The following is a 25,735-nucleotide window of genomic DNA, read 5'->3' on the forward strand; positions in this document are numbered from 1 at the left end:
TTCTCAGCCTAAGTTATTGTTACACCAGTCTCACTCTGTTATTCTTAAATATTGCATGGTCTCTGGGGACTGTTGAATATGCAACAAAAATAAAATTTAAAAAAAATTGTATATATGCTACACTTTTTTTTTTCCTTTGTTTGAAACTCAGAAAAGGTTTAAAGCAAACAATTATTTGTACTACCTACTCAGTTTGCTAGTTAATGGACTCATTCACAGTAACATATTCACTTGAAGATGTAAATAAAGCACAAGCTAGCTGGTGTCCTTTGCATATGACTTAAATTAATGGACTTGAGACATTAAGAACATTAAATCTGTATTAGAAAACAGAGTATCTGAAGCTTGAATGATTGACTGTGATGCAAGATCATGCTAAACTGAAAGCAGAGTCATTCTCCTAAATACAGCAACATCAGCATTTCTATGAGGACACATCAAATATAGCAAATATACACATCAATATATGAAATATAAGGGAGAGCATAGAGCCACCTTTTAGATCAGACACATGACAAGCACATAAAATTTTCAGCAAAGGTCAGATGATTTAAATCACTACCTGGAAATGACAGCATATCTGGACAGGTTATGGCTCAGGACAAAACAGCACATCACTCTGCTAGTTGGAAATGAGAAGGGTGTACACTGCCTAGTTTTAGAGGGCAGAGGTTTGTCTGTGATACCTGAATGTCTACCCCTACAGATCATGAGAGCAAGTCTTACTACCAGCACCCTTCTATCCCATGCCTCTGCTAAAGAAAAGACGGATCATTTCTGCCATCTCCTACTTCCCCTACAACATACTTAGAGGATATCAAAAATCAGTGCAAGGATTTGAGAAAAGCAAGTAATATTCCTGCTGAAAAGCACATATTAAAATTAGGAATTACTGGTCTGACTGCCAATCACAGATGCATTCAATATTTATGCAGGAGACAAAAAAGGAGAATTTGCAAACTCAAATGCCTGGCATGGTCACAGGACAGGCTTTGCTCAAGATTCAATGACACTTCAGCATAAATGCTTAAAAAAGAAGCATATCACTGCTAACATCCTTCATGAAAAAATCCTTTTAGACCAGAGATAATTTTCAGTTTACTCCATTTTCAAGAATTATATAAAATTTGGGAAGTTTAAGAGCTCTTCCTGATCTTTGAAGGTGCACAGTGTCTCCACTTATCTTGAAGAAGTACAGTAATGGTAAGTAAAGAGCTAATAATTTTTTTTACAGTCTGAAGCAAATAAAACTCAGTGTAGGTGAGAGTACACAGCATGCCAGGCAACTCCAGTATCCCTAACAGATGCACACAATGTCTCAGAATCTGGGCATGAGGCGCAGTTGAGAGAAGAAAGGTGTCAGCAAGAAATCAAAAAGCATATTTATAAATTAACTGTTTCAAAAAAAAATTAAAAATATATGCAAGGTAAGATGTTTCTCTGTGCTACTGATGTTTTTCTCCTGTCATCTGGCTTTGTTTCAAATCCCAAACGAGCCCTGAATTTACCATATTCTCACTACCCAGACTTGGGATTACTGTAAGATTTTATTTTAAAGTTTCTGGGAAATATTGTCAGTCCACCTACCAATGCAATGAATAAATACCTTAAAATCACTGTAGTGCAACATTTTTAATACAGCTGAGAAAAAAAGGATATAAGCGGGAGATCTGAGATGCTTTGCTGGACAATTCTTTTACTACTTGTAAATGTATTCACATTGAATGTCATTAAATCAAGTTCTTGACATAAAAAAGTCCATCAGCACTCATGCAGCATTTGTATGGCAGTTGGTCTCAAACTGACACATCCTAGGGCAAAAATCAAGAGGAAGCAGAGAAATCATCATATTATATTCTGTCTGTCAGCTTGGTTTAAATTTGTTTTCCCATACCAAAGAGCATCCCTGAAAGGTTTGATGGGAAACCTGCTAACTGCAACCCTCAACCCTTTGTTTTAAACACTAACTAAAATAATGTAGGTGTGATCTACAATGTATAACAGAATATGCAGCTGATATTGCAACACCAAAATAGTATGTGGTATCAGATTAAATTAAAATAATTACTTGTAAACTGTTTGATATATAGTCATGATTTTGGACGTAGCTTTCATTTGCCAATTGGTGTCCAACAATGAAGTAGAACATATAACTAAATTTTCTCTACGAAAGACAAATCCTCGAAAAGGAAATATTTTAGCATGATTGGCAAGGATGCACACATCAACGGTGTGGAAAACACCTATAACAGTATATACTGCTATAAATCCTTGTAACAGGTTAAAATCTGCTCAAAAATACTTGCAGTTAGGCAAATGAGACTGACACAAATCAGCAGTCTATTTTGCTATTTCAAAGTGACAGTAAACAGGTTATATTTATGAACATCAAGCTTTCATGCACTCCCAAAAAGTACATAATGTACAGAACAAATGGTCTAAAGTCCAAGTACCTATACATGCAGTGTTCATCTGTGTGCTTTTGTTTCACGTTTTTCAACAAAATGTTTCTGGGGACCTCTAGTAAAGACTTAATGCAGTTGAGGAAGAAAAAAATATTCAAACAAAACCCAATGTGCTAACCTTGTTCCTGCCCTCGAATAAAGCAGCTCACCTTCCTATGACACTGATATAAAATCCCACTATATGATGAAACTTATTTGAGGTGACATCTGATTACATTGTATTTCTCATTTATTTGTTTTTCATGAATCCTGATGACTTTGTGAGGAATAATCAGTTGCCATTTCAATCTGAGCGCTTTTTGAATTTGTTCCAATAATGGTGGAACTGTTTTATTGTGAATTAGAGTATCTCTTGATCAGTTTCCTATATCTTAAATGACTGAGTGGCTTACTTTCAAATAACTATCTCAGAACAACATGCACTTTTAATGAATTAATCTAATTTTTTTTTTTAATCATACAAGACAAAGTTAGTAGAGTTCTATTGAGAGGGGATCATCAACCTTTGGGAGAGCTATTTTAAGACAAACAGGATGCACATTCCTGAGAAAATGTTTCAGATACTAAGATGGACCTAGTAAGTGTGGCAGTCACTGTATATGTACAACATGGGTGTTTGAACATGCTTTCAAGTTTCTGCACCTAATAAGTGGTGCCCAAAATTAGAAGGTTACAGAATAAGGCCTATAGAGTCTCCAGTCCTTAGTAACAGCTCTGCAGGGGTACCCAGCACTTCAGATGAGCTTTAAGAAATTTCTAATGGTCATTACTTCATACTCCCGGGGAAACAGTGGCATTGCTGATGTTGGTTTACACACTAGGAAGAAGTTGAAGCAGAATTACACTGGTGTATCACCCAAGAAATTTATGTGTTCAAGAAAATTTCTGTGAAGTCATAGTGCGGCACAAGAATTCAGAAGTTTAGGAAAAAATTAGTTCAAATACAATGAATAAAATGCTAAAAATTCATGACTTATAGAATATCAACCATGTAAGACAGACTCATTTATACAATGTGTCTCTTGCAATAACAAAGTAACCTTTGGTTTTTGTGTGATTTCTTTCCTTTCTTGACTTGTACAAGTTCAGTAAGACAATGACATTATTTAAATTTGAGGGGAAAATGCAGGAGGAATTCTTAGGTATTCACAACAGAATGGAATAATTGTGTAGATGCAAATGCAAGAAAAAAACAGCTCAAGTAGCAAAACCAAGAAATGCAGATGTAGCTGAGTCTCCACATCTGGAGAAACTGAATCCTGCAGGGTGCTCTCTTGCCTTAGACTCTTGGTACACTGGAGATATGACTTAAAGATGCATTAAAAGGAGATGTGATTCTCCAGCTAAAGTAGTTTCCTTCGAAAAGGATGTCAAATGCAGCAGCTTGGCCTGAATTCCAACAGAGCCCTGGTCTGAGGGAGCAGTGAACTTTCTTGCGTGGCCTCTTACCCACCAGCTACTAGGCCACTCCATATCTGTACTGCTTCCTATGTTCTCCCCTGCTGTTCCAGCAAGGGCAATGGGATACTTGGGTTAAATGCACTATGGCAGTTCTGTTCTGAACATCTGCATACTTCATGTTGACTTTAAGTTAGTTTGTAAGATGAAAGATATAAAAGTGTCATCTTTTACCTGTTCTCATTTACATACAATTATGTTCTCATTTATATATATGAAAAAAAAAAGCAGAACATCACATTTTGCACTGTGTTTTGCCCAAGGATGAATAAATGTAACAAAGGAAAAAGAGAAATAGGCACCTAAACCACATTATTTCTAAAAATCTTGCTATACTTTGTGCATTAATGAAGCCATAAGAACACTACAAGTGACATATATGCTCTGACCACTCCATTTCCCATTGCTGACTTCCACAACTTCCAGATTTTATTTCAAAGTTTTGGAATCATATTACATTAAAGAAGTCTGTAAATTCTCGGTTTAAGAAGCTAGCACTGGTATCTGCTAATATAACTAACTTGATAACTACTAAGAATTATACCATAAGGTTTTCTATATTTAGTACTTTAGACATTTTGTAAATTGTGTTGATGCTCTTTTTTGGGTTTTTTTGTTTGTTTGTTTGTTTTTTACATTAAAAAACATTGAAATCAGTCATGGAAAATAGCAAAAGCTGCAGTCAGCTTTCTCCTCTTCTTCTGAACACAGTACAAGCCACAAGGGAGCACATGATTTAATGACAAAAAGATGCATTTGATAAGATAATAATTTGCTCAAGGAGAGATCTGGGTTGAAAATGCAGCTGTTTCAAAAATCTAAACCCACAGGCAAGAAATTACTTAGTTTTGGTACAAACTGTATCCATAACTATTTAGACAAACTGGTGACAGACTCCAGGAAAGTGCATCTAATAGAGAACTACAGAATCAGGAATACTTAAGACCAAAAAAAAGTAAAATTAAGAGACGGTTGTGATTCCCAAAATTATCGTTGTGAAGACATTATAAAAAATATTTCAGCCATTAGACTGTTCATCATAGCATCTTCCCTCATCAGTGACTTATTTGAGAAAAATATCTTTTTATATCCCAAATCACTTCATGTACATGATTGCTAGATTCATATATATGACAAGTTCCATGGCACTGACCTGGACTACATGATGGCCAAAGGCATGCAGAAATGTTCTCAGCCTTCCTTTCTTATTTCAGAAGACTAGTACTGCTTTTAGAACATGAGCTCACAGAGGGAAGCACACATATTTAAACTTATACGGTGATTTCTTAGCAACATAAAAAATAGACAATACTCTCCATATATTGTGAGGTGCTTTGATCAGTTGTAATTACTCAATATTGGATTCAACATCAGCAAAATTAACTGAATTAACTTCTTTTATAACATCAGATCTTTTTCAAGGGGAAAACACATGTACTTAGGTAAAATAGCAGAGAGGTATAATCTGGCAATTCTCTATTATTGCTGTTTCTAATATTACTGCAAATCCATTTTGTACATGTAGACCCTAATGCCCACATTTATCCCTACTGACATTTGACTGCATGTGTAGATAAGAAAACACCTGCATGGATCACTTAGCAGGATCAGCCTCATAGCAGGGAGAAAAAGCCAAGAAGAATGCATGTCTTCAGGACACTGCATGCTTTCTCTGTTGAAACATGCAAACTAAAAAGCATGAAATGATCTTGGCTCTTCAATAGCACACTACTATCTGAATAACTCCTTTTACATCAGTTAGGGTACCTTGCCACCTAGTTTTCAAAAAACTGGGCAGTCCCTGATGATACTGGCCAGCCTGAATTCTTCTCTTCTTGTAAGTAGTCAGCAAGACACAAGCAACACGCTGCTGACTTCTTCAATTGAGATATACTTGTGGGCTGGGAAATTCTGTATTAAATGAAAGAGATGTAACTCTGCACTGAAAATTTTACACTTCTGTCTTTCACAGGCCTAAACTTACAAACAAAAGCACCAGCAAAAGCCCTTAGTATTTCCAATAGTACTAGGTTGACCAAGCTCCTTTTGCACCCGAAGTGTGTCAGGAGTCTAGCAATTAGTCTCCTCAACCAGAGAAATTAGAAAGGGAAATCTGGCAGATGTTGGTTACATGTCTTTATAGGAGACATAGAAGAGCAGCTGTGACAGTAGGGATTGCAGGGATTTCTTGTGAAAGTTGGTAGCAGATGTTACCATCTGCTTCTGCCTTCTCTGAGAAATAGAAGCAAAAGAGAAGCTGAAAGCTTGTTAAAAAAAAAAAAAAAAAAAAAAAAAAAAAAAAAGTAACACCAAACCTCATAAATCCAGAAGATACCCAAACACATTTACAGTGCGTACGGGAACCTCTTGCCCCCTCCCCCCTGGCAAACCTGTGATCCAGATGCACAATAAAAGCAAGAACACTCCCCATTCTCTTTAAATCATGATTTCTTTTCATTTTAATCTTCCTACATGTACTTTGACAACATTCAGCCTGCAACCTAACACCTAGCCATTTCCTCCCCGGCTGAAAGAGATCACAGAAATGAGCAGTTGTATCCCTTCCCTCGGGCTATACAGCAATGGTCTGATGACAACTGCTTTACCAGGGTTGGTACCAGACAAACAAAAACTCCCTGCTGAATGATCTGCACAATGATGTCATGTGTGGAGGCAAAGTATTTATTACTTAAGGAAAAAAAAAAAGCTCCACAACAAAAAACAAAAAAACTTCTGTTGTATTGTGTCAAGAAACATGCAGTACACGTTTGTACATCATGGCAGATAAGGATCAGATGATGCAAGCAGTGAAGTGGTTAACCAAATCAGAGAGTTATCTCAGACATCCAAAGGCACATCTTGTAATCTTGATAAAACTTCTTACACTGATCTGAGGAGAAAAAAAAATAAGGGCTTGTCTGGGACGAAACAAGTGTAAATAACCAGTTTGCTTTCTCACTCAGAAAAGAAGGGAGATCTAGAGCCCAACAAAAGAACAGAAATCTTTCCAATGGTGTAAAAAAGGCTTAGACCCAGCTTTCCTGAAAACTAGGCTTGCTAATTGCCTCACTTTTCCACTGTCAAAACAGTATCTCTCTGAAGAAATACCTTTTCAATATTGCTAAAGGGCAGACATTTCTACATTGGTAATACTAGGAGCCATGTTCAACCAACAACAACAACCTGGTGGCCAGCATCTCTCCCATTTGGTAATCCATAACGTTCTCTTGGAAAAAAAATTAAAAAAGAAAGCATCAGCATTCTGGGAAAGTGCTGTAAGTTTTTTTGTTCCTTGTTAGAAATGAAGGCCACCTTGTTGCTTTCTACCAGAGATCATTTTGCTTTTCAGCTAGTGTCATATTTGGAAAATAAAAAAGCTTCAGAAATGGAAGAACCAATTCTCCTTTGGCATTGCCATAAATCAGGAAACACTTGATCTATACCTGGATAAAGTTAATGAAAGTAACTGAAGAAATCAGCTTTAGCAAGGTATACTGCTAATACAGGTTCCCCAAAGCAAGCAAATTATGCTTATTTTACATTACCAGACCATTACTGGAAGTATTATGCCAGACCCTCAACTGGCATAAATCAACATGACCCCATTCGCTTTGGTGCAGCTGTGTTGATTTATGTGAGCTGAAAAGTATGTACTGGTCAAAAAGTAACTTTTTTGTCCTATAAAACTCTAAAAGTCACTAAAAAATGAAAGGAAGTACATATAATAAAAAGAAAAAATGAGAAAAGAAAGTACTCCAAAAAGGCTCACAGTGGATGCATACAAGATTAATCTAACATAGCCACTCATTTTACTTCGTATAGGATCTTAGGTAATATTCTCTGTCAAGTACATATGTGTCTCTTGAGTATAGATTCAAATATTAGTGCAACTTAATAAAGCTGTTCCAGCCCTAAACTGATATGTAAGGCTCAGACACAAGGTTCAATCAACCTGGAATTTATCACTGGGTTGTTGTTTTTTTTGTAAAGTCACTGTGGCTGTCAGAACATTAAACATCAGACTTAAAAGCAAGCCCACACAGCAAAGTGTCCAGATTTGCAGTTTGGTGTGACATCTTAAGAACTACTCTTGTTACAGTCTTTCTCTTATAGAGCTAGATAAAAGTAGAAAATTAAACTAGCTTCTCAAAGCCAGCACTTCTCTCACGTCCTGACAATTTTGAGAAATCAGAAACCTCTTATACTAGATTTAAGCACTCTTCACCCTTATGAACTCCTCATAGACTTCCCTGTTATTATACAGGCTACATGAGATTAACTACTGGTGCTCCTTTCTTGGTTTAAATCAGGAAGGCTAAAGAGAAGAAACTGTATTCTGAAATAAGAGATTTATATTTCTAAGTTCCTTTCTCAGGGAAGTTCTTTAGATTCTAATTTTCTCTAGACTCAGTTCTCATTTTCACTGGACTCAGATATCACTGCCCCAGCAATACAGTATCTGAACAGTACATGAAGAGAGATCAGGGAGCAAACTCTTTACAGTTGTTTGTTCACTGCCACAACCTCCTGCTTTCCACTAATTCCCTGGCATTATGTTTAGTGTGGAAAAGATTCCCTTAATATCACCACCAACGGCATGTTGCATTCTATCATTATGTGTAACTTTAAAGCAACTGGAATAATGGTACTTAATATTAAAATAAGACATTTATTGGGTTATTTTCATATTCCCAATCTCTGAAATCAGTAGGATAATAATAACAAAAATAATAATAATTAAAAAAGCCAAACCATAAGGCAATTTAAAACTTCCATGAACATTACCATCTCTGGGTAGGAATTAGAAATTCCAGTTAAATCCTCTTTTCCTCCCAAAGCACCTTAGCAGTCTTCAGAAACATTGTGAGGGTGACGAATGGCCATAAACAAGCAACCACAAAACTACTTTATTCCCTTTTCTTCTCTGTGTAAATTTTCAGACTTTCTCCCATAAAAACAGTAAGCAAATGGCATTGGCATGTAGTCCCACTAAGGTGAATGGAGTGGCCCAAAACCATTTCTAAGTCAAAATTGCTTTTCATGGAATAAGGGGCTTAAAACTGTACCCAGCATATACACACAACTAAAAGGATAGCCTTAGACTTCAAAGCACAAACTTGATTATCTTCTGCATGGGGACATTAAATGTGCTGAAAAGAGACTTTGGACTGGAAGCTCCCATGGGGCGCTGCCAAAGACGGAACAAATGTCAGAGGCATCAAAACAGCAATAAACACAGAAGGTTTCCTCCTTCAAAGTTGTACAAGCCTGTAGAGAAGTAGGTAATGTGTTAATGGTAAATGCATCCCTATAATTTCCATCTCCTCTTGTACCTCCTTGAAGTTAGCAGAAATCATACTGAGCTAATATTTGTTGGTGTATATTTCCTCATTCTTCATGTTGGACAGAATGTTTTAATTGTATAATGATAATTAAAAGCAGTTTGGACATCAGTTTACAGTGCAGCAAAAATATACCATAATGAACTGTTTAAAAGAAAGCAAAGTATTGGGGCTTCTAAATGAACCAATATAGAGAATTAGATTCTCTTCTGATTTTGAACTTCTACTGTCAAGCACTCCAGTGAAATGATGCTTTTGTCACCACTTACTGTAAACACTGCCTACCCAGTGTACTATGAGGTTTCACAGCTGTGAATCCCAAAGACTGAAATCAATATCTAAATCTATTGACACTGACTCCTTTTTTCTTTTCAATTTTTTCTTTTAAGCAGAATTGCACTCACGGTCTAGTTTATATTTGTAAGCATGGTTAAAATTATTATATTTTCTACAAAGCTATAATTTATATAATTGCATGCCCATAAAACTTTATCTTATTTTTCATTTAGAAAGAGAGCAAAATAAAAGGCTTTTGCACTGAGAATCCAGTTTTTGGTGTTAATTTAAAGTTATACAGTAGAATGTTTTCAATGTCACAATACTTTAAGAACAGAGGAAAACTGTCATTGGATAAGAGACTTTTAATCAACCATGGACTCCTACTAATACTAAATACCAGTATTAATTGTTATAAAGTACTGCAAAAGGAAAAGGAATTATTAGGTGAAATTTAAGCTGCATTGCTTTTAAGGATTTAACAGAAAGGCATTTTAAAGCCATGTGTTAAAAGCCATCTTGTCAGAAAGTATGGGCCATAATCCACGCATTTTTCAAAATATACCAGACTACGCTCATCAGTCTTCTGAATTTAGAGACTCAATTATTTCTGTCTCTTAATTCAACATTTATATGCAAGTAAAATCCTGAGTACAATTCATACCTGAAATTGCATTTGCTATGCAGTTGTTCACCTAAATGTTTAGAAAAGCTGCCTTTTAACGTGTCTCTTTAATATCTTAGCCTTAACTTATTAGCAGGTGGGAAAAAACATTCAGGGATGTTATGTTATCACAGTCTCTTCAAAGCACTGATACACAAAATCAGGTACACAAGTCTCCTTTCAGTGTCACAGGGCTACAACATGGAATGTGATGTTTGAAAGGAAAAACTGCTCTTCTGCAAGGTCTGAGACTGCCAGAAGGGCTTTATTAAACACCATGAGCCGCTTGCCAGCCATGACACCCTCCCTACAGAATTCCTGCAAGTTTAAATAGAACCTTTGGATGCATTATTTTATTTTTCTGGTCAGACGTATGCAAAGTTTGGAACAGTTTTGCATGGATTTTCTAACCTCTCCTGGGGCTTTCATGATTGAAGAGGATGCCGTTCACAGCAAAGAGATTGTAGGCCTCTCTGAAGTTCACCACAATCCAGTAGGCATACAGTTTTGCTGCCCCTACAAAAATAATTTTAAAGTGTTACTTCCTTATATCCATTCTACTTGTAGACAGCTCAGACAGATACACACAAACCTCTCTCTCATACGCAGGGTGAAGTCACATTTCAGTAGCGGAGTGCATTAGAGTTTGATTCATTCCCCATGTGCATCCCACTTCATATGGAAAAAATATCCAGCCCAATAAACAACAGCTGAATGGGAAAATACTCTTTTTCTATGCAGCCTCTCAACTGGCCACAAAGCATCAGGGCATCTTTTCACTTGTTTTCTTATGCACACTCAAGCATACCACTTACTCTTTAACAATATAATTAACACAGCCAGAGCGTGTGAAATATGCCACTGTAGTGATCTCTGCCAATAAAAAAAAAAAAAAAAAATTTGAGGAATAAGAGTGAAAATCTGGTGCCTTTACACTCAAATTGATTTGAAACTTTATCACCAAAGTCCTCCATGCACATGGCTTTAATAAGTGTCTCAAATTTCATGCAAGTTCATGAAGGAAGAAGTGAGCACTTGGGAGTTTTTCATTTAGGCAACAAAAAATATGAAACATTATCACTTCAGTGGTATCTCACACCCCTTTGTGAAGAAGGAGCCACCCTTCCCCCCTCTCTGTACAAGAGCACTCTACCTCTGAGCTGAATGAACGCAGTCTTGCAAAGTGAGATGCTAATTTCCAACCCTCAGGCAATGGCAGCAAATACTTTTTGTAGAGTAATTCATAAAGGTATGTCTCTCGACAAGTCTAGTCACTTTAGCTATATCGTCATTCTAATCTCACACCCAAATGACTTCAGCCCTGAGACATGAGAAGGGAGAACAGACAGACAGACAGACACTGCACACACACCATCAGCGATCCTCACCGTAAGGAGATCTTGGGTAAAAAGGGGTGGTCTCCTTTTGTGGGATTTCTTGCACTTTTCCAAAAAGTTCACTGGTGGAGGCTTGGTAGAACTTCACAGAGTTGATAAGGCCACAGGTCTTAATAGCATCTAGGAGCCGTAAAGTGCCAACCCCATCAACGTCAGCAGTATATTCTGCTAGGTCGAAAGAAATCTTGGAGAGAGAAAGACATAAAAAAACCCCACTGACTTTACTAGGGGAACCAGAACATGCCCTGATCATGTACAACCAAACAAAGTAATACATCACTTGTCACAGACCATCTAGACACTTTTGTACAGAGTAGATGCTCAGTTTACAAAAGTACCCTCAAAGGATTTCTAAGAATAAACAAGTAGTTCCATAAATAGCTAAACCAAAAGACTGGTGTTCCGTGATCTCTCTCCTCATGATTATTTTCCCATGTGAAGTAAAGGGTAAGTCTCCCCACACTGGGAGCATTGTCAGGTTCTCTCAAATCTCCACAGCTGCCAATTTTCACAATATTCACTTGGGTTTAATATCTTTGACACACTTGAATTTGGTTAAAACTACCCAAAATATATTTTTTTTAAAAATGGGTTAGACAGACAGCATGACAGCATAAACAAGTATTAAAAAACCCACAAACTTTAAACAAGGTCCAAAGTTTTGCAATTTTAACACATATCAAAATGGAGAAAAGACTAGAAATATCCACTATGAAAAAAACCTCCCAACCTCACCTGACTAATATGTACCAGAGCTGTTCCTTTTGCACAGAGGTTAGGGGATGATGAAGTTTGAGAGCAAAGTGTGGAGGTATTCAAAAGAAACCTGACAATTCCTCCAGCTGGGCCAAGACTCCTCTTTCTTTTCCCTCTAGTAGTTCTCAGTTATCTTTATGATGAGGTTGATTGTAGCATAGACCACACGACAATTCTTGAGTCTACGTTTTTATGGTTTATGTTTATTTTGTTTTATTTTAAATTTATTTTATTTTTTATTTTATTTCTATTCCTTGAAGAAGAAAACAGAAAGAAAACTAAAACCTAGAAAAAGTAAGCTGAAGGTAGGAGATGTGTTGTCACCACCCTAACCTGCAGGCAAGATTAAAAACACTTGGAAGGGAGTTGCTCTATTTTGTGAGTACATTCTTGATGCTTGGACATGCTGGTGGAGCTCCTGGACTCTGAAGATATTTCTCCTGCCAGTGCCCATCCCTGAGGCACACTTCTCCTTCCTTCCTATATCCTCCTTCCAACCCAGGGATTTTGCTTCTATATGCCAATTTTCAAAAAAATGTTCCTTGTTTATACTGCCAATGTCATAAAATAGGAAAGGTGAATGGACCATTAGAGCAATCTCCTGTCTCATTCTAACCTCAGAAATCCAAAATCACCCTGATCTAAGGAAGAATTTCTCTACCTACATCCTCTCTGGCTGATTGACTGACTTTCAGGAATGAGCTCTAGTGACAGCAAAATTACATTATACGACCTAGGCTGAAGATTTGTGAGACACTACTTAAGTCAGATGTTCCAAATATACAATTCCCCCCCTTCACTGGTTTTCAGTGACAAAGTAACTACTAATGAACTTGAGGGTAAAATACCATAAGTGGGTAGAAGGAACTAGAACAGTGAAATCAGTAGGAAACTTGTTACTTATTATGTGTTTTTTCAGGTTCTCTTCAGTTTCATACAGATAGTCCTGTATTCATTTCTCCTGTTAAACCACTTTCCCTATACAATAATCACTAGAGGTTTAAGGCTTATTTACACAGCAGATGAAATAAAAATAATGAGATTAATTTGAATTTGCACTTACGGTTAATTTAATACAGTTATGAGATAATCTAAACTGTGTAACTGTGCTCCAAAATAAAAATGTTCTCACACAGTTTTAATCTGAAATAGCTAATGGTATGAACAAAAACAAACTTCACTTTTTATTTTTTTTAAACCAAAGAAGAGAAACCTGATACTTTGGCTTGTTGACCTGGTATGACCCAGCTGAAACTGAGCACTGATTCACTGAGAAGTGCTGAGCATTTTTTGTTTTAATCCATTTGGTGCTAAGATGTCAGCCACTTAAGGTCTCTCAGATTTGTTGTCATAGTAACTCTCAGGAGAACATCTAAATGAACAGGTGATACAGTCAGTAATGCACTAATGAGCATAAATTAGTATATTTACCATATGGCTAGCACCTTCACATATGGAGGTTTATACTTACATTAAGATATTGCTTCCAACAAATAATCTGCTAAAAACATCACCCTAAAATGGAAACCTTTGCTTAGATATTCTACTATGAAGTAAATGGCACATGTAACCGAGGTGGTCTTAAGTCAAAGATCACAGATTATGAAACTTCTTAACCAGAGTGAGCAATGAGCCTGTGGCAGCAGTGCTGGGAACTGCTCTCCCTGGCTGATGCAGAGACCAGTTTCACAAGTGATGCTTTTCCCTATTGCCTCACGAATGACTTCAGTCTTCACCTAGAAAAATCACTCCCTAGGGTGTGAGGTAATCGTGCCTCCATGCTGGCTGGGGCTGAGCATCCCCAATCAGAACCCACCAGCTTTGTGCCTCTTTGGTGGTTTTGTAATGCAGACTGTTGTTCACCAGGGACAGGGCTCAGACCACTAAACTCATTTTATTTTGAAATGCAGGTTCCAGTAGAATGACATTAATGAAAATTTTTAAAAATGGTTTAACCAACCAAAATCTAAACACCAAAAATACGGGACTGTAAAGACACTGTGTGCAGTACAGAGGTAGTACCATGACAAATACAGATAAATATGCACTGATTCTAATTAAAAGTTAACATAAAAGAGTTTTATAAACCACTGGATTGATGAAGCAATAACAAATGAAGTGGGGGAGAGAAGGGAAAGCTGCTGACTTATCAATTACCACATGATTTCCCTCTCTTTATTCATGTTATTTTCTGCAACACCAGCAGGTAAACTAGAGCCAAAAAAAAAAAAAAAACAAACAAAAAAACCCCTCATTAAAAGGGATGTGCAAGGGAGAACTGACATGCATGCACAACACAAAAAAAGTCAAAGGTCTGAGCTGTAGAAGCCAAATATGGAATCAGATTCAATAGATGTTCCTCAGAGAAACAACCTCTATTGGTGCACTCAGCGGGACTACCTGAGTGAAAACTTAATGGAAATAATTTTAAAGGCAAGTGTATAAAGGATAAAAAGAAGCCATGATTTCCAAAAGCTTAAAAAGTTATTCAGTGAAAAAAAGAACTTAGGTAAAACCTACAGATGAGAGTTTTCCAACAGCCCATTTTATGACAACTATCCTAAGTGCCTGAATTAAGAACCTCATCTCCCTGCCCATCAAGAAAGACAGTGGTAAGTCAGAACAGAAAGCCCAGTGGAGATGCTCTTGATTACATTTTGCAGAAGCAGTATGCACCTTAGTTTTTTAATTTAGCTGCTTAAGACAGATGCTCCATTCTAACCTTAGAAATAAAAAACTGTCAGTTACTGTCAAATGTGTAAAGCAAGACCTGCAACTATTTTTTTTTTTTTTTTAAGACAATGCCAGGAGTTTTTGTAACAACTGGAGCAGGGAAGAAACTGGCAGAAGTTTTAAACCTAAGAGTTTTTTCAAAGAGTATTGAAGGAATGCATCAAATACCTCTTTGTCTTCTTTGGACAGACTTTGTGACAAAGGAAAAGTGTGACATAGGAACAAACCAGAAATTGTCTATTTAGAACTTGTTAGTCTGAGTGACCTTGGCAGTCCCTTCTCATGTACAATGGAGACACCAAGCTTTTGCAGTCATCATCTTTGGATATCTGGTGATATTCTAAAAATAAGTATCGGTTGACCACACACACAGGTTTGTCTTTGTGAGATACCTCACCTCTCCTTTGTCATTTGCAATAATCCAACAGGGCAGCAGCAATCATATTAACTATTACCTTTCGACTCAAAATAGCATGCACTAGCAGACTATGCCTCGATGCTCTACTTAAGGAATATAAATAACAATTTGAAATTTCATCCCTTTCTTACAGCCTTCTCATTTTTAGAAGATGGGATTTCTGGAAGGTTGGTGTCATAAAAGGTAAGCTTATGTGAAGCCCCAGGAGGAAATAGAGTAACATAAACGTAAATTATTATTCTTTTACTGTTAAATCAAAGGTGACTCACCTAACTATAGCATTAAAATAAGTATCTTTTCTCTCTTGAAAAAACAATAGATTCTTTAGATTTATCAGAGTAGATGATATGCACCAGGTCTCTTTAATATTAAGAAAGGTTTACACCTGAGAAGCAAATCTCAAAGTTAAAAAAAAACGCTCAGAAATGTTTAAAGTCTCGCAGTTTCATAGTGCTTACTTTTTTTACCCTTTAAAATAAATTTCTGTTTGCCTTGAATATTCAATGTGCCTTCCACTGCCAATAAAAACCACTGGGATCCTTTATATCATCTCAGTAAACAAACTGCTCAACCCTTAGGAACAGGCATGTAAGGTATAACATTCCAGATGCTAAATCTAAAACAATCTATGGGCCAAGAATGCCTATAGAGTCCTAACACACCAGGGAAAAAATTCTAGGGATTTTAGGAAATAGAGCTAAAGATGTATCTAAAAAAAATGTCAGGTAACCTTGCAGAAGAACATGACAATTCCTCTTGCCCACAATCCCTTAACACATAATCCCTTAACTTAATTCATTGTTGTCTCACTCAAAAAAAGTTGAAGTTGAAAGATATCAAAATCCCCCAAACAACTATTTATATTTTTTTCTTATACAGAAAAATAAGCAATTCAATAGCTCTGAACTGCTTATTACTAAGAAACCCTCTTGATATTTTAAAGCCCTTTTCAACGTCTAAACTAAATAGAAATTGACTGAAAAAATAATGACTGAAGTTCTGTATAAAAAGAATTTGCCTTTAGATTTATCTTCTTTCCTATTTCTTTCCCTGTTTTCTCATTAATAAAACAGAAAAAAAAATTGATCTATATAAAATTAAAGTAATTTGACAACATGATTATAAGCAGAGAATTGGCAAAGAAAAAGTTTAATAAGTAGAAGTCAACATTTTTCCTAAAACTCATGCTAGTTCAAGCCATTCACGATACTGCTGCAGCAAGAGCTTCAATAACTTGAATTTTCAAGTTAATCATGATGCAAAAGAAGAATTAAGGCAGCTGGTAAAATACTTGCTTCCCTGCCAGTGCTTACATTGAGGTCCCAATGGCTGAGTTCCACTGTGGCTTTGTCACACTATGAACTGCAGACTGAGTGATGGGAGAGACTTTTTGAAGTGGTTAGAAGTTTGGTTTTGACACCAAAGGGTCCGTATTTCACCTTCAACTCTAAGTGAGAAGACCCAAACCAAAGTGCAAAATAAGCCATTTGCTGTTTAGGGATCTTCATGATCTTAATGTTCTATAACCTGCAATAAAGCATAGCAGACTGTGCTTCAGGGATCAGCTCAGTCTTACACAATTTTCCCTGAAGTGGGTTTCACTACACAGAAGAAAGAGGAGCTTGAATACAAACCTATTCATTGTCCCAAACACACACACACCTTTGCACCCTCAGAAGGACCACAAATGAGTGGCAAAGAAGAGCTGAGCCCAGTCAGGGCTCCCCACCATTCTTTTCTTCAAGGATATTGAGTTCTGGGAAATGTGTGTGGAGAAAAAAAGGGATAGAATTAAAAAGACTCATAACAAAAGTTTGAAGTCTGTAAAAAAAAATTACTCAGGATAACAACAGCAGCAAAACCATGCATCAACTTTCACCGTGTCCCAAAGGGTCAAGCCCAAAAACAGCTGTTATCATGAGCACTAAAAAGTTAATGAACAGCTAAGTTATACTGCTGTTGCCCTCAGAAGATACAATAAGAGTGCTGCTGGACTGCCACAATTCCCCAGCCATCTTGCAGATGAACCACCCTGCATTGGAGTCTTTCCTAAGGGGCAGCAGCTTTTTCTGTGCAGCTGAGTACTCCAGAATTAGGAGCAGGAGGCCCCCTAACATACTCCACAGCATATATTCATTTGGCAACATCTCATGGTTTGGCTTGGGCTTGACTCTCCTCCTGATTAATTTAAATTCCTTGATGCAAACTTTCTGAAATAATATTTAAAGATAAATAGCTTCACATTATTTTAAAAAAGTTTTCTTTTTTCCCCTCTTACATGTAAAGACTATTACTTTCTTTTTGTTGAAGGAAAAAAGAGAAAACATTAACCAACAGCAGAGAATAAGCATAGAGAAATACTCTTTGAGTAGTTAAAAGTTTTATCAGACAAGTACTAGTTGATAGATTCATTGTTCAGTTTCTTTAAAAAGTGACTCCTCCCTGGCAAACTGCAGGTGCTGCTCCAAATCCAGCTTGTGGGGTCACCAGGTTTCACCTTTGCCTTTAAAGCAGCCCGCTGGGCTGATCAGTTATGAGGTATAGAAGAACCACTAGTTGCCTATTATTTCCAAAATGCTGATGCCACAGTTCTTAAATTGGAACATCCATTCTCTATGTTAATAGACTTTTGATCTAAAGGTGTGACTTGCAACAGATTTGCAAATACCTTATAAATTGTTTATTCTTATTATTGACCAGCTAATTTAGTGGATTAAGATAATCTAACAAACTGGATTAAAAGAGAATTGCCCAGAGACAGGTTATCAGGTAATGAACACAAGTTGAAACATGAAAAATTACAGCTGTAAAGTGCCCTGGCTTTATGGAAAGAGCAGGTCCAGATGACATTCAAACGTAGCTCCCAAACCATATTGTTGTAGAGCTTTAAGAATGCAGGGAGATGGGATTGCAGCAGTATATTTTAATGTTCAGACACATAGCATCATCTGATGTGGGTGAAAGTGGGTGTTCAGTGTGCAAGAACCAGGACTGGTCTTGTAGAAAATAGAGATTTCTACAGGGGGAGATGTTCACAGCAACTTTTCAGACACATACAGTCCCAACTTGCTATTCATTATATCTCCTCTACAGAAGAGCTTCAGATAGAGGAATGCTCAGATCTGATAGTAAAAAAATAGCGAAGTGGAGGAGGAGAAGGAGGAGGGATATCACAGAACATGAGATTCAATATGGTCATAAACCTTTGTCACAAAAATGTAACCTCCCCATTAGTTTTGCTTATCTTCTCATCCATTTGTTATTAATTTGATGGAACTAGGGAGCTGTCAGGGTTATGTGGTGCAAGGGATTTATCTTGCAGAACAATCTCCAACCCACTATTCAAAGTCTTTAGTTTCAAATTACACAGATTAGAAAAACAGCTTTTAAAAAAGAAGCATTGATTCTTTTTATTCCTTTTCAGCATGGTTTTTTTTTTTCAGGATAGTTTCAACAATGTACATGTTTGCCCAAGTTTTCAAGTGCAAGTCTCATGCAGCAAAGTTGGGATGGGTTATGATGTTTCAAATTTTGTAGCTTCAATGACTAGTGACACTGTAATACCCTAAAAGCTTCTTGCATACTGTAGTCCAGCTGTGCCAGAAGCTTTAAATGCTATTTAGAAGAAAGCTAAAATGGGGCAACTTGCAAATCCACTAGAGAACATTCAAAGGGAGATGTAAAAAGATAGCCAATTCATTTAGCTTTATACGTACCAGGGGAATAGAGAGCTATGAATAAAATGCATGCAGGGAATGCAGTCACTTTGAAAGAAATAGAACCATTTTTACTAATGTTTTCATCTTAAGAAATTAATTTAAAACATACGGTTTATTTAAAACTTCTAACATGGCAACTAGGTGACAGTACTAATATATATACTTTTTTATTTTAACTTCTGATGTTTTTTAAAAACTCCCATTCTTGCTTCCTTGATGCTTTCAGAACACAGGAAGACAGTGCACAGAAGTAACAAAATCATCATCGCAAGCAAAAAGAAGAAAGACAGAATGCCTACCCCCAAACAAAAACCCTTTACTGTCTATCTACTTTATGGTTTTGATAGACTTTCAACAGATGGCAAAATAGATATTGAATTAAAGCAATAATCCACCATCGCACAGCTTTTTTGACAACAGCCTCACCTCTCTTGGCCTCCTTAGCCAACAAGACTGCAAAATGTGACTTAATTCAATGGACCCTCCCAAATGTTGATGCAGCTCCTGTGTCGTCCAAAAGCTAGAATTACCCCAGTGCTTTGCAAATGACTGCTTTGTCTGATTGTCTTGTAACTCCTCCTCATGTGTATGATAAAATCTTCCTAGGTTTATGGGCCCTGACAGAAGGCTTGCTTTTTCAACCAGAGAAAAACCAAATCTTTTCAGCATTTATTTTTTATCAGCTAGGAGGACTATTGCATTTCCTCATGACCAATGACATTGTTTCAGAACGCTTAGAAGCAGTTCTTTTTCAGATATCTATGAAGTACCAAAATATGCTCCTCCCTCCATGAGGAAATCAAATCATATTTCATCTATGAATTTTTGACAGATTTGAGTATGAACGAAGGACTTTTTTCCTTAGGGGTATTAAATCTGAAAATAAAATGTCCTGTACAAATGCAGAACCTTTGTAGAAACATCTCTCAATTTTTTCAAATTAAAGTAAGTACAATTTTAAAACTTGCTATAAAATTGCAAAGTTTTTAAACAATTTTTTTTTTTACTTTCCCTCCATCCCATTATCTACTGACAATTATTTGACTAGTTCTCCAAGTTATATTTGTCATTATTGTGAGGTTTAGCTTTCTGTGCTGTATCCACTTAGTAACCGATGCAGCACAGCTCTCGTGATAAAAAGATGAGAAAAATCACTGACTGCTGGTTTGCCGGTGAAGTCCTCTAAGTCATTCTGATGAAGCAGCACTCTGAATGAAGCATATATAGAGATGCAACAGATACTTCATACAACCCCACAATTTATTTATGTTTAACACCAGTTTTTACCTCTTACTCTATGGATATCACTGCAATTGTTCATTTTCTAAAATTATAAGCCTTCCTTACTACTAACTAGGGGTTTAAAGAGCTTCCCTACTTCACAAGGATATTGCAAGGAAAAAAAAACAGATATTAATGTGTATGTATTACTTATTAATGAGACCACAAACCCAATTAGACTGACTGCCCATAAATACACGTGACTTAGCTGTTCAATTTGAAAGCTAACGGTGCAGACACAGAAAGTCACTGAAAGTAAACAAGTTTCTATTTCTCTGTGGAGCTAAGGTAGCATTCTCTGGAAGCACTCTTAAACCAAAGCAAATGCAAGATAAAGCAATTTATCTTAGCTTTCTTTTACTGTCAGCTACTCTAAAATCAAATCACTGCATTCATCACCACCTAAGAGTGAACAGGTCCCTCAGGTCTGTCCCCACACTGCAGCTTGGTGTATGGGTTTTTTTTGTTGTGGTCAGGTTTTAACAACAGGTGAGACAAGTGAGAAAATGAAGTTTTGAGGAAATAAGCAAGCAGGTGCATACACACACACACACAGAAAAATCATGACTTCTTGTCTTGGGCAGAGCTATCTAGAGAACACCCTCTGCCCTGAAGTACCCAGGGGGGCTGCAGTATTCTTAAAATACTAAAATCACATTCTAGACAAAGATACCACCCTCATTAAAAATACATCTTCTAAATAAATGCCATCACTTCAGAATGATTCCTTTTCCCCTCACTCTCCCCTGTAAGTCCAATTTCTCCTTTTATTTACCATGGCTATTAAAAGTGACCAATGCAATATTACACCCCCACATTACTTCTGTTTTCCAGTTTGCCATAAAACAACAAAAAACGTTACCAACTTCTTAATAGCTAGGATGCTTTTGGCATACCTCAGACTTATATGTAATTAATTTCTGAGGCTTTTGTTCATTTTTCTGCATGTGCATTAAGAATTAAATTGGGATGGCTAATTGCATGGGATAAGTTTGGATAGATATTTAAGTACAGACAGAAGGCACGCTCCCACAATCACCACCTTCCCAGTTCTGCTCCAGCATTCCAGCAGGAATGACTGGGAAAATGAATAAACATGCAACAGCATATAAAGAAATAAACCACCTAATCAAATAAATCACCTAACCAAATAAATCACTAAATTTATTTTTTCAATCAAAAAGAAATTTGATTTGGAATAAATCAAATGAATGAATAAATCATTCATTTTATTCATTTTGGGGAGTTTTTTGCTTTTTTTTGGTTTTGTGTTTTCTTTTTTTCAACAGTGAAAATAATAACCTTTTCTTCCAATGCATAAGGCCATATGCAGTGAAGTTTTATTTTAAGTCTTAAGAAAAGGGCAATTCCTAAGTCATTATTTTTTTTCTCCATAAGACCAGCAGCATTATTTTCCTTCTACTTGTTCCTGAGAACAGCTGACATTTAAAAACATCCTTTAGATAAATACAGTAGTCTGAGGTTTGTACTTGCCCTGAAAGAAAACCACTGAATCCTTTAAATTTATTAAAATTACAACAAACAAACCAAAGAACCCACCCCACCTTGAAATGCTAAATTGGGTGAACCCTAGTAAATGAGCAATTTTATTCTCATCTGTAGTGCATGTACAGACACTACAGATGATAAATTTTAAAATCAGAGTATTAATAGGATCCACAAATACAGTAGCTGATAATGGCTTTATTCAGAATGATGTAATAAACCTGTAGAAACAGCTTTCTGTAAACTTTACCTTTCAGGCAAGATGGGGAACAGCAATAATTACATACCTCCAAGTGGACTGTGATAATTCTTCATCCTGTGTAAGAAGCTACAGGAGTGGAATATACTATTATCAGCACCACCACTAGCACTCAGATTTTAGTGTGGTCATAATTTCAAGAAACCTTGAGCCTTACATCTTCTCCAGATCCACCCTTTCAGGGAGAACACTGATGTTTTCTATGTGGCAGTGAGTATGCTGAACCTGAAGGTGATGTCCCTCATAAAATGTTCCACTTAATCAACTCATCTGCCTCAGAAGGATGTGGGTGGCTAGCTAGAAAAAAATCTGTGGGATGAATCAGAAAAAAACACATATGTGCCTGGACAGGTATATGGGGCTAACAGGGAAAAGGCCAAGGGGCGGAGAGCTTAAAGGGGTGAGACCCTCTGGTTACACTTTTTAATTATTTTTTCCTTTTCCAAGCAACCAGGATGATACTCTCAGAAAATAGAAATGTCTATTAAGATTTTCTGCTAGCATTCCTTTTCCCTTTATTCTTATTATTGTCCAATAAAGCCTCTCCACTATAATTCTTAGAAAATAATATAAAAACATTTATTTTAAAAAGGCAGCTTTGGCAATCATGAGGCACAGTGATCATAAGTCAAAGCAGAACATTGCAATTGATTTGTGTGCTGTAAAGCACTACTGACCTCAGCCTTGTTTTTCACCCATGTCTTGAATTCTGACACAGAGAAAAAGACTAGGAAGAATAGCTGGTTTTCATTTCAACATTAAGGTAAAACATTCAGGAAACAGTGAGGTGGTAGCCAAGTAATCATATAAAACTGAAAAATTTAGGAGTTTCCCCTCTTGCCCCCTCTCTCCCCCATAACAAGTACTTTATTACTTTAGTTCACCTGACTGTGCCCTAAGACAGCATTTAAATTTCTGTCTTGTGCCAAGTAACAAGAGACCATATTGACATCTATTGACAGTTCTCCTTTTCATCTCTATAAAGGGGTGTTGCATTCAACATGCCAGTAAACTCCCCCTCAGAGCAACTTAAGGTAAGACTTGACTGGCACATAAAAAGCCCCATCAACTTTCAAAGTGAATCTTGCAGCCTCAGGATGAGACATGTTGGAAAAGCAACGTGGTAGACACAAATAAGTTGCCAAAATGTAGTGAAGAAATCATTGGACACGATCATTGGGAACATGACGTTTCACAAATAAGATGAAGTCTGTAAAATTGTGTATGGCTGCATTTTATGTATAGCTCAGGCAGATGCCAAGTCTATTGTATGCAAATATGTTATTTCAATTAGCACTTTTCAATCATGCTTTTTCTTTTTCTGAATGACTCACAGATATCTCAGTCAAGAAATGGCAGGATCATGAGCACATATCAACAGGGGGCATTTATCTCACAGATAAAGGTGGAAGGAAACATGTAAATTTATCTGAGGAATTTTTCAACCTGCCTTCCCTTCCAAGCATATTTTTCCTACATGCCTGTAAGCCTCTATAACACAGCATACTCAGCTTCCACATCCTTCCAAGCAAGCAGTACTCACAATCATTTAATTGAAACTAGGGAAACTCAGTTTCCAGTGCTTGTCGACCAGGCAGAAAAAACAAAACAAAACAAAACAACCAACATAAAAAAATCAAGTTCAGACAATCAGTTTTATCACACAGCATCAAACCAAAGTAGAGGTCATAATATTAACTTGCTTGCAAATGCACATACAAAAAGGTGGAATTTTCTGAAGTTATATATGCTGGGACTGAGTCCTGCTGCACAGGTCATTATGAGTGGTGATTGTCCGTGAGGGAGATGTGCTGAATAGCTGTGAAGTATGGCTGGATGAAAAAATACCACAAGTTAAGATCCACGGTTGCATACAACACTGACAGATGCTAAGAACACTACATCTTGTGGCTGCAGTAGGAATTTTAGTTAATTTCCAGAGTACTGACCCCAAACTGCTTTGGGGCTTTTTGAGCATCCTCACCTGGGATATAAGAAGTTCTGTCAAGCAACTGCAAGACTATGGGGAGAAGCATTGCTGGTGCTGCCTCTTAGCCAGAGAAGGAGAGGAAATTGCAAAAGTGCCATATGGGAGTTTGGGAACATTAGTTAATTTTTGATCCTGCATCCCTAGTATATAACAAAGAAGCTGAAAGACTGAAAAATGTACATAGTCAATGCTGATGAAGAATTCTGTGATTAGGAAAAAATTAAAAAAGTTTTGGCATGAAAACAAAACCTCAGTAAGTTTTTCGCTTTCCACTCCTATAGATTTTAACACTTCTCATGATGTGTGGGGGCTCTTTTCACACACAAATTTAAGCTGATATTAACTGCAGTTGCATCTGAAAATATGTATTTTTAATACCAGTTAGGTTCTAGGAAGTAATCCCTTTCTCAGAAACTGAAAGATTTAAATGAAGTCATGGTTTCTAAGTGCTCTGTTCAGCCATATATCATGTTCTTAGAAGTACAAAGTGTACTCAAGGGTGAAGAGTTTTTTGGATAATGTACCTATTTCTGCATTAAATATAGAACTGCCATTATATAATTTTAGCATATTGCCAATTTTTTTTTTTTCTGAGCAGAAGAAGAAGGGAGAAATAAAGAGGTTGAATTGAACTAGAACAGTACTTTTTGTACCCTGGTGAATATTAGGGAAATTATAAATGATCCCTAAGCACACAGACTGATTTATGCAATAAAAAATAAAATATGATGGGGTGGAGCCTTCGTGTGAAAATCTCATCCTTGGACAGCTACAAGGTATGAAATGCACCCAAGTGTCTCAAATCCCCCAGGGCTGCAATTATCTCATGATAACCACACCCTCAAGAACTGTGTCTTTGGCTCTTCTGGTGGGTGGGAGGAACAAGGAAAGAGGTGTACTTCTGATTATGAAAAACAGAAGATTGATAGTTTACATTAGTAAAACCTTTCAGATCAAACTTTAGGAGTTCTCATTTTTTCCTAATTACCATTATGAGTAAAAAGAAGTCATGTCTCTTGTCAGTATATTAAAGGGAAAAGCAGAGATAAAGAAAAGCCATTAAGACAAATATAAGTCAAAAAGCCACATATATACATAAATCAAACTTGTCAGTAGCTCTCAGATAATATGGTCATGGGATTAACAAATGCAACAAACAAAATACCATTAAACCTAATTCTGCAAAAGCTATCACTCAATATCCAGATGAACTGTGCTGCCCTTAAACTTGCAACATCATTTGACAATACTACCTGCATTAAAGTACAGGTTTTTTATCAACTTTTTCAACAGTAATATAAAGAGATCATTACAGAGCACTAAAATCTTATATTCTCTATATTGTATTCTCTACGTATATTCTCTATACATAGTGTATATTTTTTATATTCTCAATATTGTACTCTAGTATTGTATATAATAGAGTATCCTCTGTACAGAGAATATAAACTTATTTATATTCTCTGTATTG

General features: G+C 36.6%; 1 protein-coding gene across 1 annotated transcript in view; it reads right to left on the bottom strand.

The window, feature by feature from the left end:
• The window catches only part of GMDS (GDP-mannose 4,6-dehydratase), a 420,922-nt gene that overhangs the window by 241,645 nt on the left and 153,542 nt on the right, over nt 1-25,735 (bottom strand). The window contains exons 5-6 of the mRNA XM_030446078.1: nt 11,594-11,786; nt 10,617-10,721 (exon numbers count right to left, since the gene is read on the bottom strand). Coding sequence (XP_030301938.1) covers nt 10,617-10,721; nt 11,594-11,786 — 298 coding nt within the window. The remainder of the gene's footprint in view (nt 1-10,616; nt 10,722-11,593; nt 11,787-25,735) is intronic.

This window comes from Calypte anna, chromosome 2, assembly GCF_003957555.1.
Source record: "Calypte anna isolate BGI_N300 chromosome 2, bCalAnn1_v1.p, whole genome shotgun sequence".
In the NCBI taxonomy this organism is placed as follows: Eukaryota; Metazoa; Chordata; class Aves; order Apodiformes; family Trochilidae; genus Calypte; species Calypte anna.